Source organism: Cheilinus undulatus, linkage group 19 (assembly GCF_018320785.1).
Source record: "Cheilinus undulatus linkage group 19, ASM1832078v1, whole genome shotgun sequence".
Classification (NCBI taxonomy): domain Eukaryota; kingdom Metazoa; phylum Chordata; class Actinopteri; order Labriformes; family Labridae; genus Cheilinus; species Cheilinus undulatus.
Genome location: NC_054883.1, coordinates 1,003,514 through 1,016,889, shown reverse-complemented (window position 1 = coordinate 1,016,889; position 13,376 = coordinate 1,003,514). Strand labels below are relative to the sequence as shown.

At 44.9% G+C, this 13,376-nt stretch overlaps 1 protein-coding gene across 1 annotated transcript in view; it reads right to left on the bottom strand.

The window, feature by feature from the left end:
- sycp2l (synaptonemal complex protein 2-like) overlaps positions 1–3,940 on the bottom strand; it is a 31,254-nt gene extending 27,314 nt beyond the window's left edge. Inside the window, exons 1-7 of the mRNA XM_041814668.1 lie at positions 3,849–3,940; positions 2,009–2,128; positions 1,673–1,786; positions 780–884; positions 630–654; positions 332–534; positions 146–234 (exon numbers count right to left, since the gene is read on the bottom strand). Coding sequence (XP_041670602.1) covers positions 146–234; positions 332–534; positions 630–654; positions 780–884; positions 1,673–1,786; positions 2,009–2,128; positions 3,849–3,911 — 719 coding nt within the window. The 5' untranslated portion in view covers positions 3,912–3,940. The remainder of the gene's footprint in view (positions 1–145; positions 235–331; positions 535–629; positions 655–779; positions 885–1,672; positions 1,787–2,008; positions 2,129–3,848) is intronic.
- Between the last annotated feature and the right edge of the window lie 9,436 nt (positions 3,941–13,376).

The window sequence follows — 13,376 nt, the reverse complement described above, 5'->3', positions numbered from 1 at the left end:
ATGGTGTGTATGATGGTGTGTATTATGGTGTGTATGATGGTGTGTATTATGGGTGTATGATGGTGTGTATGATGGTGTGTATTATGGTGTGTATGATGGTGTGTATGATGGTGTGTATGATGGTGTGTATGATGGTGTGTATTACAGTATTGTGTTGAGGTTGGAGTCGTTCTGGATCAGTCTCCTCTGTTCTCTGCTCAACGACTCCAGAATGCTGTTCAATGTGCGGATGGCCTGAAAACAAAAACAACACACTGATGACAGCATGGACCAGCTGAGACCAGTACAGACCTGTATGGACCAGCTGAGACTAGTACCGACCGGTATGGACCAGCTGAGACCAGTATAGACCTGTATGGACCAGCTGAGACCAGTACAGACCTGTATGGACCAGCTGAGACCAGTACAGACCTGTATGGACCAGCTGAGACCAGTACAGACCTGTATGGACCAGCTGAGACCAGTACAGACCTGTATGGACCAGCTGAGACCAGTACGGACCAGCTGGGACCTGTACGGACCGGTATGGACCAGCTGAGACCAGTACCGACCGGTATGGACCAGCTGAGACCAGTACAGACTATAATGACCTGATAGACTGATAGAGGATAAAAAACAAAGAAACAAACCTGGAAGAGGAGCCTGACTCAGCAGCTGGAAGACAGAAAGACATTGAGAAGTCAGTCAGTACAGAAATACAGGGATGGACGGACGGACGTACAGATGGATGGATGGATGGATGGATGGATCAGTGATTGGTTGATTGATGATTCCCTCACCAGGAGGTAATCATAGAACTCCTCCGTCAGGCTCAACAGGGGGGTGGAGGTCTCCTGAAGGTCAGATGTCAGAAGGACACGGACCGCTTCAAACCACGACAACACCTGGACAGACGGACAGGTAAGGACAGATGAACAAGTCGAACTAGCTTCAGGTCATGGTGGTGGTCCAGGTCGTGATCATTGTCGTGGTAAAGTCATGATTGCTGCCATGGTCATTGTTTGGGAAGTAGTTGTGGTTCGGGCTGCAGTCATGGAAGTGTTTCAGGTCATGGTTCAGGTCATTGTTTAATTTGGGGCTCAGGTTGTTGTAATGGTTCAGGACTTTGTTCTATTTGTGGTTGTGGTCATGGTCATTGTTGTGGCCGTGGTTGTGGTTTAGGCGATGGTTCAGGGCATGGTTGCGGTCATGGATATGGCTGGAGTTAAGGTCAGAGTCATGGTGAAGGTGGTGGTTGTGGGTTTGGTTCTATTTTCAGGTTGGGGTTGAAGTCCTGGTAGGGGTTTAGCTCATGGTCATGCTTCTGGTTGGGATTCAGGGCCATGGTTGTGGTTCTGGTTCTGGTTCAGATCATGGTCATGGTTGAGGTCTTTGTGCTTGTTCAGGTCATGGTTTATGTTTAGGCCATGGTGGTGGTCATGGTCCAGGTTATTTTTCTGGTTCATGCTGGGGTTAAGGTCATGGCCATGGTGTAGGTCCTGGTCTTGGTTCAGGTCAGGTAGTGGATGTTCATGGATTAGATTAGATTCATGGTTGTTTGTCATGTTGTTGTCATGGTTCAGATCATGTTTCATCTCATAGCCATGGTTCAGGTCCTGGTTGTGGTTCAAGTCGTAGTGATGGTTTGCATTTAGGTCACGGTAGTGGTCGTGGTTGCAGTCTTGGTTCAGACCTTGGCCATCAGTCCGACCTCGATCAGGCTCTGCAGGTTCTCCTTGTTCTCCGAGAGAATCCCCAAACTCTTCAAGACCACCTGGACTCTGCTCAAACCGGACCCACTCAGACTCTGAAACCACAGAAACAGACCAACCTGGATGACACCTGGACTTCTCGTCATGATAACAAGAAACCACACCACACACCCCTGTACCAGACCAAACAGAGACCTGAAAACAGAGTCACATTAATGAACATCTAACGGTGGCCAAGTCCTCACGGTTAAAGACAAACATTTATTATGAACCACGGTGACACCTGATTACCTGTACACTTTATTACCCACCGTTACCTTGGTAACCAGCTGGTCCAGTCTGCTCAGAGTGATGCTGGTGAGACCTTCACCACGGAGAACCGACACCAGATCAGTGGAATCTCCACGTAGAACACAGTCCTCCATCCTGATCTCCAACTCACACAAACAAACAGATTCTACCATCAGGCAGAGGTAGGCAGTAACCAAGGGCCCCGTGTTCCAAGGGGCCCCAAGACAAGACAAAATGACGTATGCATGTGCTGACAGGCTACCGCCACTGTAGGTGGGGCTTCTCTGTGAATAAAATTGATACCAAGGCCGCTCAGGACCTGGCAAAAACATCTTCTCTGCCAAGACAAGCTTGTGGTGTGGCTCGATGCTCTTGTTAAAAAAGGAATGTGGTCCAGTTCTGATTAAACTGCTGCTTTCCTACAGCTACATCCGAGCTAATGGCTACCGCCGCAGCAGCCGTCAGATACACCAGCAAACCCACCCATAACGATCGCACACCCATGCCGAAGCAGACCGGGAGAAGAGTGACAACATCTTTCCCATCATGAGAAGTTCTTAGGTTTTTAAAAATTCTTTCTTTCATACAGAAACGTGGTCCAGTTCTGGTCACCACCTCGTTCTCCTTCAATGACGCCGACTGGTCTGAGCAGTGTTCGGTTCAGGAATGGGAGCTTTTCCAGATCGATTTGAGTAATGACAGAGATGGAATCTGGAGAACTTATCTGCTGTGTGAGGTGAACAGGTCCGAACCAGATCAGTCAAACGTGGCACAGACCCCCTGCTGACTGCTGCAGCAGGGCTCAGGCTCACAGGTGCCTGACTGTCAGCACCCCAGGGTCCCGGAAGCTCCAAACACGAGTCAATATCAGCAGCAGAATCTGCAGTCTGGCATTGGTAGAGAAGACTTGGAACATTTTTCATGGACCAACCCACATACTCAGCTCTGCTGCTCATCCTACACACACATGCTCCTCACAGATGTAGCTCCAGGCGTTCTAACATTAGATTGCCAAGGAGCATTGTTATGACAGAGAAATAATCCATCAAACACTAATTTACTGACTGCTCCTGCTCGGTTTATGTGTTCTAATAAAGACAGAGGGCTGAAGTATCCTGATGCTTTTTTTATACTGGTCTGTTTGGGTTTGAAGGACACCAGTTCTGCATAATTAGGACTGTTTTGAGTTCTGACACTCTTCTTAGAGCTGATGAAGGACTGAGGGAGATCTGCAGGTTTAGATCTATCATTTAGGTCCTGTAGTTTTCTGGCTTTGGTACCTGAATACTGATGCTTCAGAATATCTGGTTTTGTACATTAAAGGTGTTCCTTCAGTTGAACAGCATGGTTCTAGATTCACATTCTATTCACAATAAATCATTTTAAAGCTGTTGAAGAGTTCAAAACTACTTTGAGTAAACTTCAATTACTTTGATTTAAAGCGCAGTAGTTTCTCAAAAAGACATTTAAATCAAATTACCTCTGCTTTCACTTGACTGAAATGTTGTAGTCTCCCCAGCCCGTTTAAAACGAACTGCATTTGTTTGTAGTGTTTTTAAACGGGCAGTAGAGGGCGCTGCAGGCTGCTCGGTGACTGAAACATCATCCTGGTTTTATTTTAACCTCGCACTCTTCATGACCTCCTCTCAGTGATCAATATTAGATTTCTGTCCTTTTATTGATCATCATTTTTCTGATAAACTTCAGATTCATTAAAGTTTAACTCAAAAGTAAACGGATCGATCAAACGTGATGACGTTTCATCAAACAATGTGACGTGCAGAGATCAGCTGACTGATCAGAATCAGAATCAATCAAATTAAAACTAAAAATAATCGATGACATTAGCTCTGGAAGTTTATTTACCATCGTCTCTCTCGTCTCTGCCTCCTGGGAGCGTGCACCGCAGCGTGCACAGCTGCAGCTCATTAACTCATCATAGCGTGCTTCCTGCGCAGGCGCGGAGAGGGAAAGTAGTCCCGGCTGCAGCGGAGGGATAGACGAGTTTATGAAGTGTGTCGTGTCACGGATCGTTACTAAACAGAATAATTTAAAAGCTTCATCAAAACGAGATAAAATAATTGGTCATTTATTCTACGTTTTTATTAAAGAAAAGTTTGACTTAAGACGTTCAGTCACGTGATGAATAGTTTTATTTACAGTGCTTAACAAATGTATTAGACCACCTGTCATCTCTGTCTCAGAGACCATCCAGCATCATGAAGTGCTTTAATGCGGACTCTTTCATTTTCACTCAGCTCTCCACGTTTTACCATTCTGAACAGGAATGAGGAATTTCAAACTGAATTCACCTTTTTATACCCAAATTTGAGCTCACTGGGCTTCTCTGAGAAGTCAGAAATGAATCAAGCATAACATTCAAGCACTAAAACTCATTTTTCTCTAACTATAATTTGACATATTCATCAAGAAATATGAATGTGCTTTTCTATTTTTCAGGTTTTTTGTAAATCAATAAATTTGAAAACTCATGGATAACAATAATAATTCTATTTTAGCATTAAAAATATCATTTAGGTTAAAGAGCTTCTACATATTGGTGTATTAACCATTGCAGAAATGGTTAATAATTACCAATGCTGTTAATGTAGGGCAGCTGTGGCCGAAACCTGACTGTGGTCAGGGTTAGGGTGCTCTAATACATTTGTTAACCACTGTACATTCAGGATGATTTAAAGGAATTATTCAGTGTTTGAAATATTCTTATTTTGTTTTTATTGATTTGTTTTTATCGAAAACATCCCAGTTTGATATTTTAAAGTAGGATTTACCTTTTTAAATATAATTTTGATATTGAATCATTAAAATGTGCTCATATGGTTATTATTATTATTATTGTAATAAGAAAATAAAATAAAAAATTACCAAACAAACCCTTTCTTTTTATCAAAATCAAAAGATTCTGATTTTCAGTTTAATAGCACAAAAATATCCAAATGTGATGAACGATGTAGTCATTCAGCTGAATGAAAACACATTTAGAAATTTAAGACTTAAGAAAAACAAATAAAAAAAAACCATGATTGGTTGTTTAGTTGGACAGTTTTTGGTCCAATAACAAATGTGTAGTGAAACCAGAATAATAAACTTGGATTTGATTTTTGTAAAAATGAAAAATATGAAAACCGGTTTCAGTCATAGACACACAAATATGGGCAATTTTTTGTTTTGAGATGAAAAATTGCAGGTAAATACCTGATCTCCTCTCCTGCTTCACGCTCTGCTCTCTAAGGTTTCTCTGTGCAGTTTGAACAGTTCTCTGGTGAAGAGGATGGAACAAGAGTCTGGAGTTAACCTGCTGTCTGTCTTTGTAGGTTTTAGTTCCATCAACATTAAAATCCACACATGTGGCCTTTACAGACGTGGACTAGCTCTGACCCTCCAGCAGAGAGAAAAGGGTTAATGATCCGAGGCTGGAGTGAAAACTCTCTGTGGAACCAGGGTAGGGATGTGTCGTTTCCATTGAACCGGGTAGGGATGTGTCGTTTTTGTTGAACCGGGGTAGGGATGTGTCGTTTCCATTGAACCGGGGTAGGGATGTGTCGTTTCCATTGAACCGGGTAGGGATGTGTCGCTTCTGTTCAACCAGGGTAGGGATGTGTTGTTTCTGTTGAACAAGGGTTGGGATGTGTCGTTTCCGTTGAACCAGGGTAGGGATGTGTCGTTTCTGTTCAACCAGGGTAGGGATGTGTCGTTTCTGTTGAACCAGGGTAGGGATGTGTCGTTTCCATTGAACCGGGTAGGGATGTGTCGTTTTTGTTGAACCGGGGTAGGGATGTGTCGCTTCTGTTCAACCAGGGTAGGGATGTGTTGTTTCTGTTGAACAAGGGTTGGGATGTGTCGTTTCCGTTGAACCAGGGTAGGGATGTGTCGTTTCTGTTCAACCAGGGTAGGGATGTGTCGTTTCTGTTGAACCAGGGTAGGGATGTGTCATTTCCGTTGAACCAGGGTAGGTATGTGTTGTTTCCGTTGAACCAGGGTAGGGATGTGTCGTTTCCATTGAACCAGGGTAGGGATGTGTTGTTTCCGTTGAACCAGGGTAGGGATGTGTTGTTTCCGTTGAACCATGGTAGGGATGTGTCGTTTCTATTGAACCAGGGTAGGGATGTGTCGTTTCTGTTCAACCAGGGTAGGGATGTGTCGTTTCTGTTGAACCAGGGTAGGGATGTGTCGTTTCCGTTGAACCAGGCTAGGGATGTGTCGTTTCCATTGAACCGAGGTAGGGATGTGTCGTTTCCATTGAACCGGGGTAGGGATGTGTCGTTTCCATTGAACCGGGTAGGGATGTGTCGTTTTTGTTGAACCGGGGTAGGGATGTGTCGCTTCTGTTCAACCAGGGAAGGGATGTGTTGTTTCTGTTGAACAAGGGTTGGGATGTGTCGTTTCCGTTGAACCAGGGTAGGGATGTGTCGTTTCTGTTCAACCAGGGTAGGGATGTGTCGTTTCTGTTGAACCAGGGTAGGGATGTGTCATTTCCATTGAACCGGGTAGGGATGTGACGTTTTTGTTAAACCGGGGTAGGGATGTGTCGGTTCTGTTGAACCAGGGTAAGGATGTGTCGTTTCTGTTGAACCAGGGTAGGGATGTGTTGTTTCTGTTGAACCAGGGTAGGGATGTGTCGTTTCTGTTGAACCAGGGTAGGGATGTGTCATTTCCGTTGAACCAGGGTAGGTATGTGTTGTTTCCGTTGAACCAGGGTAGGGATGTGTCGTTTCTATTGAACCAGGGTAGGGATGTGTCGTTTCTGTTCAACCAGGGTAGGGATGTGTTGTTTCTGTTGAACCAGGGTAGGGATGTGTCGTTTCCGTTGAACCAGGCTAGGGATGTGTCGTTTCCATTGAACCGAGGTAGGGATGTGTCGTTTCCATTGAACCAGGGTACGGATGTGTCATTTCTGTTCAACCAGGGTAGGGATGTGTCGTTTCCATTGAACCGGGTAGGGATGTGTCGTTTTTGTTGAACCGGGGTAGGGATGTGTCATTTCCGTTGAACCAGGGTAGGGATGTGTCATTTCGGTTGAACCCAGGTAGGGATGTGTCGTTTCGGTTGAACCAGGGTAGGGATGTGTTGTTTCCATTTAACCGGGGTAGGGATGTGTCATTTCCGTTGAACCAGGGTAGGGATGTGTTGTTTTTGTTGAACCAGGGTAGGGATGTGTTGTTTCTGTTGAACCAGGGTAGGGATGTGTCGTTTCCATTGAACCGAGGTAGGGATGTGTCGTTTCCGTTGAACCAGGCTAGGGATGTGTCGTTTTTGTTGAACCGGGGTAGGGATGTGTCGTTTCTGTTCAACCAGGGTAGGGATGTGTTGTTTCCATTGAACCAGGGTAGGGATGTGTCGTTTCCGTTGAACCAGTGTAGGGATGTGTCGTTTCTGTTGAACCAGGGTAGGGATGTGCCGTTTCTCTTCAACCAGGGTAGGGATGTATCATTTCTGTTGAACCAGGGTAGGGATGTGACATTTCTGTTCAACCAGGGTAGGGATGTGTCGTTTCCGTTGAACCAGGGTAGGGATGTGTTGTTTCCGTTGAACCAGGGTAGGGATGTGTCGTTTCTGTTGAACCAGGGTAGGGATGTGTCGTTTCCGTTGAACCAGGGTAGGGATCTGTTGTTACTGTTCAACCAGGGTAGGGATCTGTCGTTTCCGTTGAACCAGGGTAGGGATGTGTCGTTTCCGTTGAAACAGGGTAGGGATGTGTTGTTTCCGTTGAACCAGGGTAGGGATGTGTCCTTTCTATTGAACCAGGGTAGGGATGTGTCGTTTCTCTTCAACCAGGGTAGGGATGTGTTGTTTCTGTTGAACCATGGTAGGGATGTGTCGTTTCCGTTGAACCAGGGTAGGGATGTGTCATTTCTGTTCAACCAGGGAAGGGATGTGTCGTTTCCATTGAACCAGGGTAGGGATGTGTCGTTTCTGTTCAACTGGGGAAGGGATGTGTCGTTTCTGTTGAACCAGGGTAGGGATGTGTTGTTTCTGTTGAACTGGGTTAGGGATGTGTCGTTTCTGTTGAACTGGGGTAGGGTTGTGTCGTTTCTGTTGAACTGGGTTAGGGATGTGTCGTTTCTGTTGAACTGGGGTAGGGTTGTGTCGTTTCTGTTGAACTGGGTTAGGGATGTGTCGTTTCTGTTGAACTGGGTTAGGGATGTGTCGTTTCTGTTGAACTGGGGTAGGGTTGTGTCGTTTCTGTTGAACCAGCGTAGGGATGTGTCGTTTCTGTTGAACCGGCGTAGGGATGTGTCGTTTATGTTGAGCCGGGGTAGGGATTTGTCGTTTTTTTGTTGAACCAGGGTAGGGATGTGTTGTTTTCATTGAATCGGGGTAGGGACGTGTCATTTATGTTGAGCTGTGGTAGGGATGTGTCGGTTCTGTTGAACCGGGGTAGGGATGTGTCGTTTCCATTGAACCGGGTAGGGATGTGTCGTTTTTGTTGAACCGGGGTAGGGATGTGTCGTTTCTGTTGAACCAGGGTAGGGATGTGTTGTTTCTGTTGAACCAGGGTAGGGATGTGTTGTTTCCATTGAACCAGGGTAGGGATGTGTCGTTTTTGTTGAACCGGGGTAGGGATGTGTCGTTTCTGTTGAACTGGGTAAGGATGTGTCGTTTCTGTTGAACCAGGGTAGGGATGTGTCGTTTCCATTGAACCGGGCTAGGGATGTGTCGTTTCTGTTCAACCAGGGTAGGGATGTGTCGTTTCCATTGAACCAGGGTAGGGATGTATCATTTCTGTTAAACTGGGGTAGGGATGTGTTGTTTCTGTTGAACCGGGGTAGGGATGTGTTGTTTCCGTTGAACCGGGGTAGGGATGTGTCGTTTCTGTTGAACAGGGGTAGGGATGTGTCGTTTCTGTTGAACCAGGGTAGGGATGTGTCATTTACGTTGAACCGGGGTAGGGATGTGTCATTTACGTTGAGCCGTGGTAGGGATGTGTCGGTTCTGTTGAACCGGGGTAGGGATGTGTCGTTTCTGTTGAACAGGGGTAGGGATGTGTCGTTTCTGTTGAACCAGGGTAGGGATGTGTCATTTACGTTGAACCGGGGTAGGGATGTGTCATTTACGTTGAGCCGTGGTAGGGATGTGTCGGTTCTGTTGAACCGGGGTAGGGATGTGTCGTTTCTGTTGAACCAGGGTAGGGATGTGTCGTTTTATGTTGAACTGGGGTAGGGATGTGTTGTTTCTGTTGATCTGGGGTAGTGATGTGTTGTTTATGTTGATCTGGGGTAGGGATGTGTTGTTTCTGTTGATCTGGGGTAGGGATGTGTTGTTTTCATTGATCTGGGGTAGGGATGTGTCGTTTCTGTTGAACCTTTGTAGGGATGTATCATTTCTGTTGAACTGGGGTAGGGATGTGTCGTTTCTGTTGAACCAGGGTAGGGATGTGTCGTTTTATGTTGAACTGGGTTAGGGATGTGTTGTTTCCGTTGAACCGGGGTAGGGATGTGTTGTTTCTGTTGAACCTTTGTAGGGATGTGTTGTTTTATGTTGAACTGGGTTAGGGATGTGTTGTTTCCGTTGAACCAGGGTAGGGATGTGTCGTTTTATGTTGAACTGGGTTAGGGATGTTTCGTTTCCGTTGAACCAGGGTAGGGATGTGTTGTTTCTGTTGAACCAGGGTAGGGATGTGTTGTTTCCGTTGAACCGGGGTAGGGATGTGTTGTTTCTGTTGAACCGGGGTAGGGATGTGTCGTTTTATGTTGAACTGGGTTAGGGATGTGTTGTTTCCGTTGAACCGGGGTAGGGATGTTTCGTTTCCGTTGAACCAGGGTAGGGATGTGTTGTTTCTGTTGAACCGGGGTAGGGATGTGTCGTTTCTGTTGAACCGGGGTAGGGATGTGTCATTTCCGTTGAACCAGGGTAGGGATGTGTCATTTCCGTTGAACCAGGGTAGGGATGTGTCATTTCCGTTGAACCAGGGTAGGGATGTGTCGTTTCCATTGAACCAGGGTAGGGATGTGTCGTTTCTGTTGGGGATCTTTCCTCCACTCCTCCATCAACAGCACACTCTGAGGACTCCTCGGGTTCAGTAGTGAGGGTCGGGACGGCCCAGTAAAAACCAAGTCAGTTTCATTGATTGATCATTTTTGTTTTATTTTTTAACAGATTTTAAGACTTTTCTGAATGAAAATTTAAGATTCCAAGAAATAAAACCTACATTTTATGGAAAAGGAAATCTCAATTTAGAAAAGAAAAACTTACCTCTTATGGATTTCTATTCCAACTAAATTCCTCGATTTTTAAAATAAAATATTGAGATTCTAAGAACTTAAAATCTAAACTTTAATGTCTGAATATATAAATATTATGAAAACAACGTATGGATTTATGAGGATTTAAAAATCAGAAAAAAAACTTAAAATTTAGAGTTTAATAAAAGAAAGTCTAGATTTTAATATATGAAAAAACAGATTTTGAGAATTGAAAAATCCAGATTTAAGTAATTAAAAATATAGGTCTTAGAAATAAAACTCTACATTTGAATGCATGAAAATCTAGATTTTCTACATGAAAACTCTGGTTTTCTCATGAACGGTCCTCTGGTTTAATGCAGGCCTCGCTCCTAAACTCACCTGGTGAAGAGCAGGTGTGGCGCTCTGACTACGTTTACCTGCTCAGTCTATCTGCCGACCAGGGAAGCCTTTTTATTTTCCTGGTCCTCTTAAATTCTCCTCCATGATGGAAATCCCACAGATGCTTTCCCTCTGCTGCTGATTCAACAGAAAATAAAACAGATGAAATCTGTTTGGAGGTGAAACGTTGAGGTTTGATTTTTATCGCCCAGCCCTGGGGCAGAAAGATCCAGATCTTATGGAGCGGACCTGAATGATCCGGATCTCTACAAGGAGCCAGGACTCCCATCACCATGAGAGGACACCTAGGAGTCAGGCAGCACCTGTCACTCTCAAGACCACGCCCCCAATGATACCACGCCCCCGTTGTACTTCACCTGGACGGGTAGACGGACAGACGGGTGTTCAGGCGTTCCGCTGAGTCGTCCTCTGATTGATGACTAGTGAGTTTGTTTGTTTGAGGAGAAACACCGACGCCATGTTTACACAACACACCCCCACACATCGCACACACATAGTAACACACTGAGAACAGAAAACAGCCGGCACAGACTCGCTGATTCAGCAGAGTTTCTGATGAGCTTCATGTTTTAAACTGAGTGGGGGGGGGGGGTTCAGCGTCTCAGCCTCATCTTCATCACCAGCAGCAGTTTGACATGAGGAGAGGGAGGAGGCGGCCAGGGGCCCCGGGCTCCTAGGAACCCAAAGAACAGAAGGATGCTGCATGTCTAAAATGACTTTAAATGATTAAAACAAGGATTTTTGACGTGAATAAGGGCCAAGAGAGAATAAAGCTGCATCAAAATACATTCTAATCATCCATTTTATTTCTCTAAGTTCACCTGGACCAGAGACCAGGTCAGGTACTAGGACTGAAAGAGTCTGAGTTCTGATGCTCCTCTAGAGCTGGATGGAATGTTTCATAAGCTGTGATGTCATCAAAGCTTCTGGAACATTCCATCCTCTGCCTCTGAAGATGATGTCATCAAAGCTTCTGGAACATTCCATCCTCTGCCTCTGAAAATGATGTCATCAAAGCTTCTGGAACATTCCATCCTCTGCCTCTGAAGATGATGTCATCAAAGCTTCTGGAACATTCCATCCTCTGCCTCTGAAAATGATGTCATCAAAGCTTCTGGAACATTCCATCCTCTGCCTCTGAAGATGATGTTATCAAAGCTTCTGGAACATTCCATCCTCTGCCTCTGAAGATGATGTCATCAAAGCTTCTGGAACATTCCATCCTCTGCCTCTGAAGATGATGTCATCAAAGCTTCTGGAACATTCCATCCTCTGCCTCTGAAGATGATGTCATCAAAGCTTCTGGAACATTCCATCCTCTGCCTCTGAAAATGATGTCATCAAAGCTTCTGGAACATTCCATCCTCTGCCTCTGAAGATGATGTTATCAAAGCTTCTGGAACATTCCATCCTCTGCCTCTGAAGATGATGTCATCAAAGCTTCTGGAACATTCCATCCTCTGCCTCTGAAGATGATGTCATCAAAGCTTCTGGAACATTCCATCCTCTGCCTCTGAAGATGATGTTATCAAAGCTTCTGGAACATTCCATCCTCTGCCTCTGAAGATGATGTCATCAAAGCTTCTGGAACATTCCATCCTCTGCCTCTGAAGATGATGTCATCAAAACTTCTGGAACATTCCATCCTGAAAACAGAATGTTGTTTAAGCTTTGATGACATCATCTTAAAAGACAGAGGATGGAATGTTGGTGAAGCTGGGGACGTTGGGACCTTTTTCCCACCATTTTTGCCAATTTGTAGCCTCGCTCCTCGCCAGCTCCGCCCACTTTTTCCAGGCGTTGCCCACAGAGGTCAGCAGAAGGGAATGTTTGCTGCTCTGATGGTTTACAAAGATGAGGTATGCTGGTTTTTCTGACTTGTCAGTTCTGGTCTGAGGTCTTCATGGTGGGGGCCGTTTGAGTTGATGCGGTCTAACTCTTCATATTTCTGTCGGTCAGATGAGACGACTCAAAGATTTCCTGTAGGGGCGGAGCCAGACATGTTTCAAATCCCAGACAAAGGACGGCTGAGGGCACGTCAGAATGGTTTTGTTTCTCAGACGCTTTAAGGAACTATTTTTGTTCACTTTTAAATCATTTAAAATCAGAAATCATTCAGGCAAAAATAAAGTTGTTCAACCTAAAAACTTCATTTTTTCTTTACCTAACTGAGCTGAAAGTGTCTTTCTCACTCTAAATCCTGGAGTCCGGTCGTTTTCTGAGTCTGAGTTGGTGTTTTCAGGGACAGCGCAGGCAGGGAAGGAATGTGGAGGAAAAGCTGAAAACTGAAGCGCTGCATGTTCAAACAAAGCTGAGAAAAATCAACAATTAGGGTTAGAGAGGTGAATTTATTCACAAAGATGCTGAAGAACGTGTTTTTATAACGAGGTTAAAGGTTTTTACACTGCAGTGAGTGTGTAGATACGGAGGAGTAAAAGGGACGTTAAAAACCAGCATTTTCAAAATTCTGCCGAAAAGTCAAACATTCTGTTATTTTTCTAAGAGTTAAAAAAAAATATATAAACCAAATGTTTTTGGCTAAATGTCCCTAATCCTCCTCCGTACTGTTCTTCAAAGTCAAAAATGACGTTTCCGTGCTCGGCCAATAGCAACAAACCTCAAACAAACCTGAAAGATCCGGATCTTTGAAGGGAACATTGGGGGCTGAGACCCCAAAGACCCCCTCCAACAAAGATCTGGTTCTCTACATACAGGTGATCAGAGAAAATCCGGATCCTGTGCTGGATCTGCCTTACACCTCTTGTGACGTTATAAATGACATCCTTGG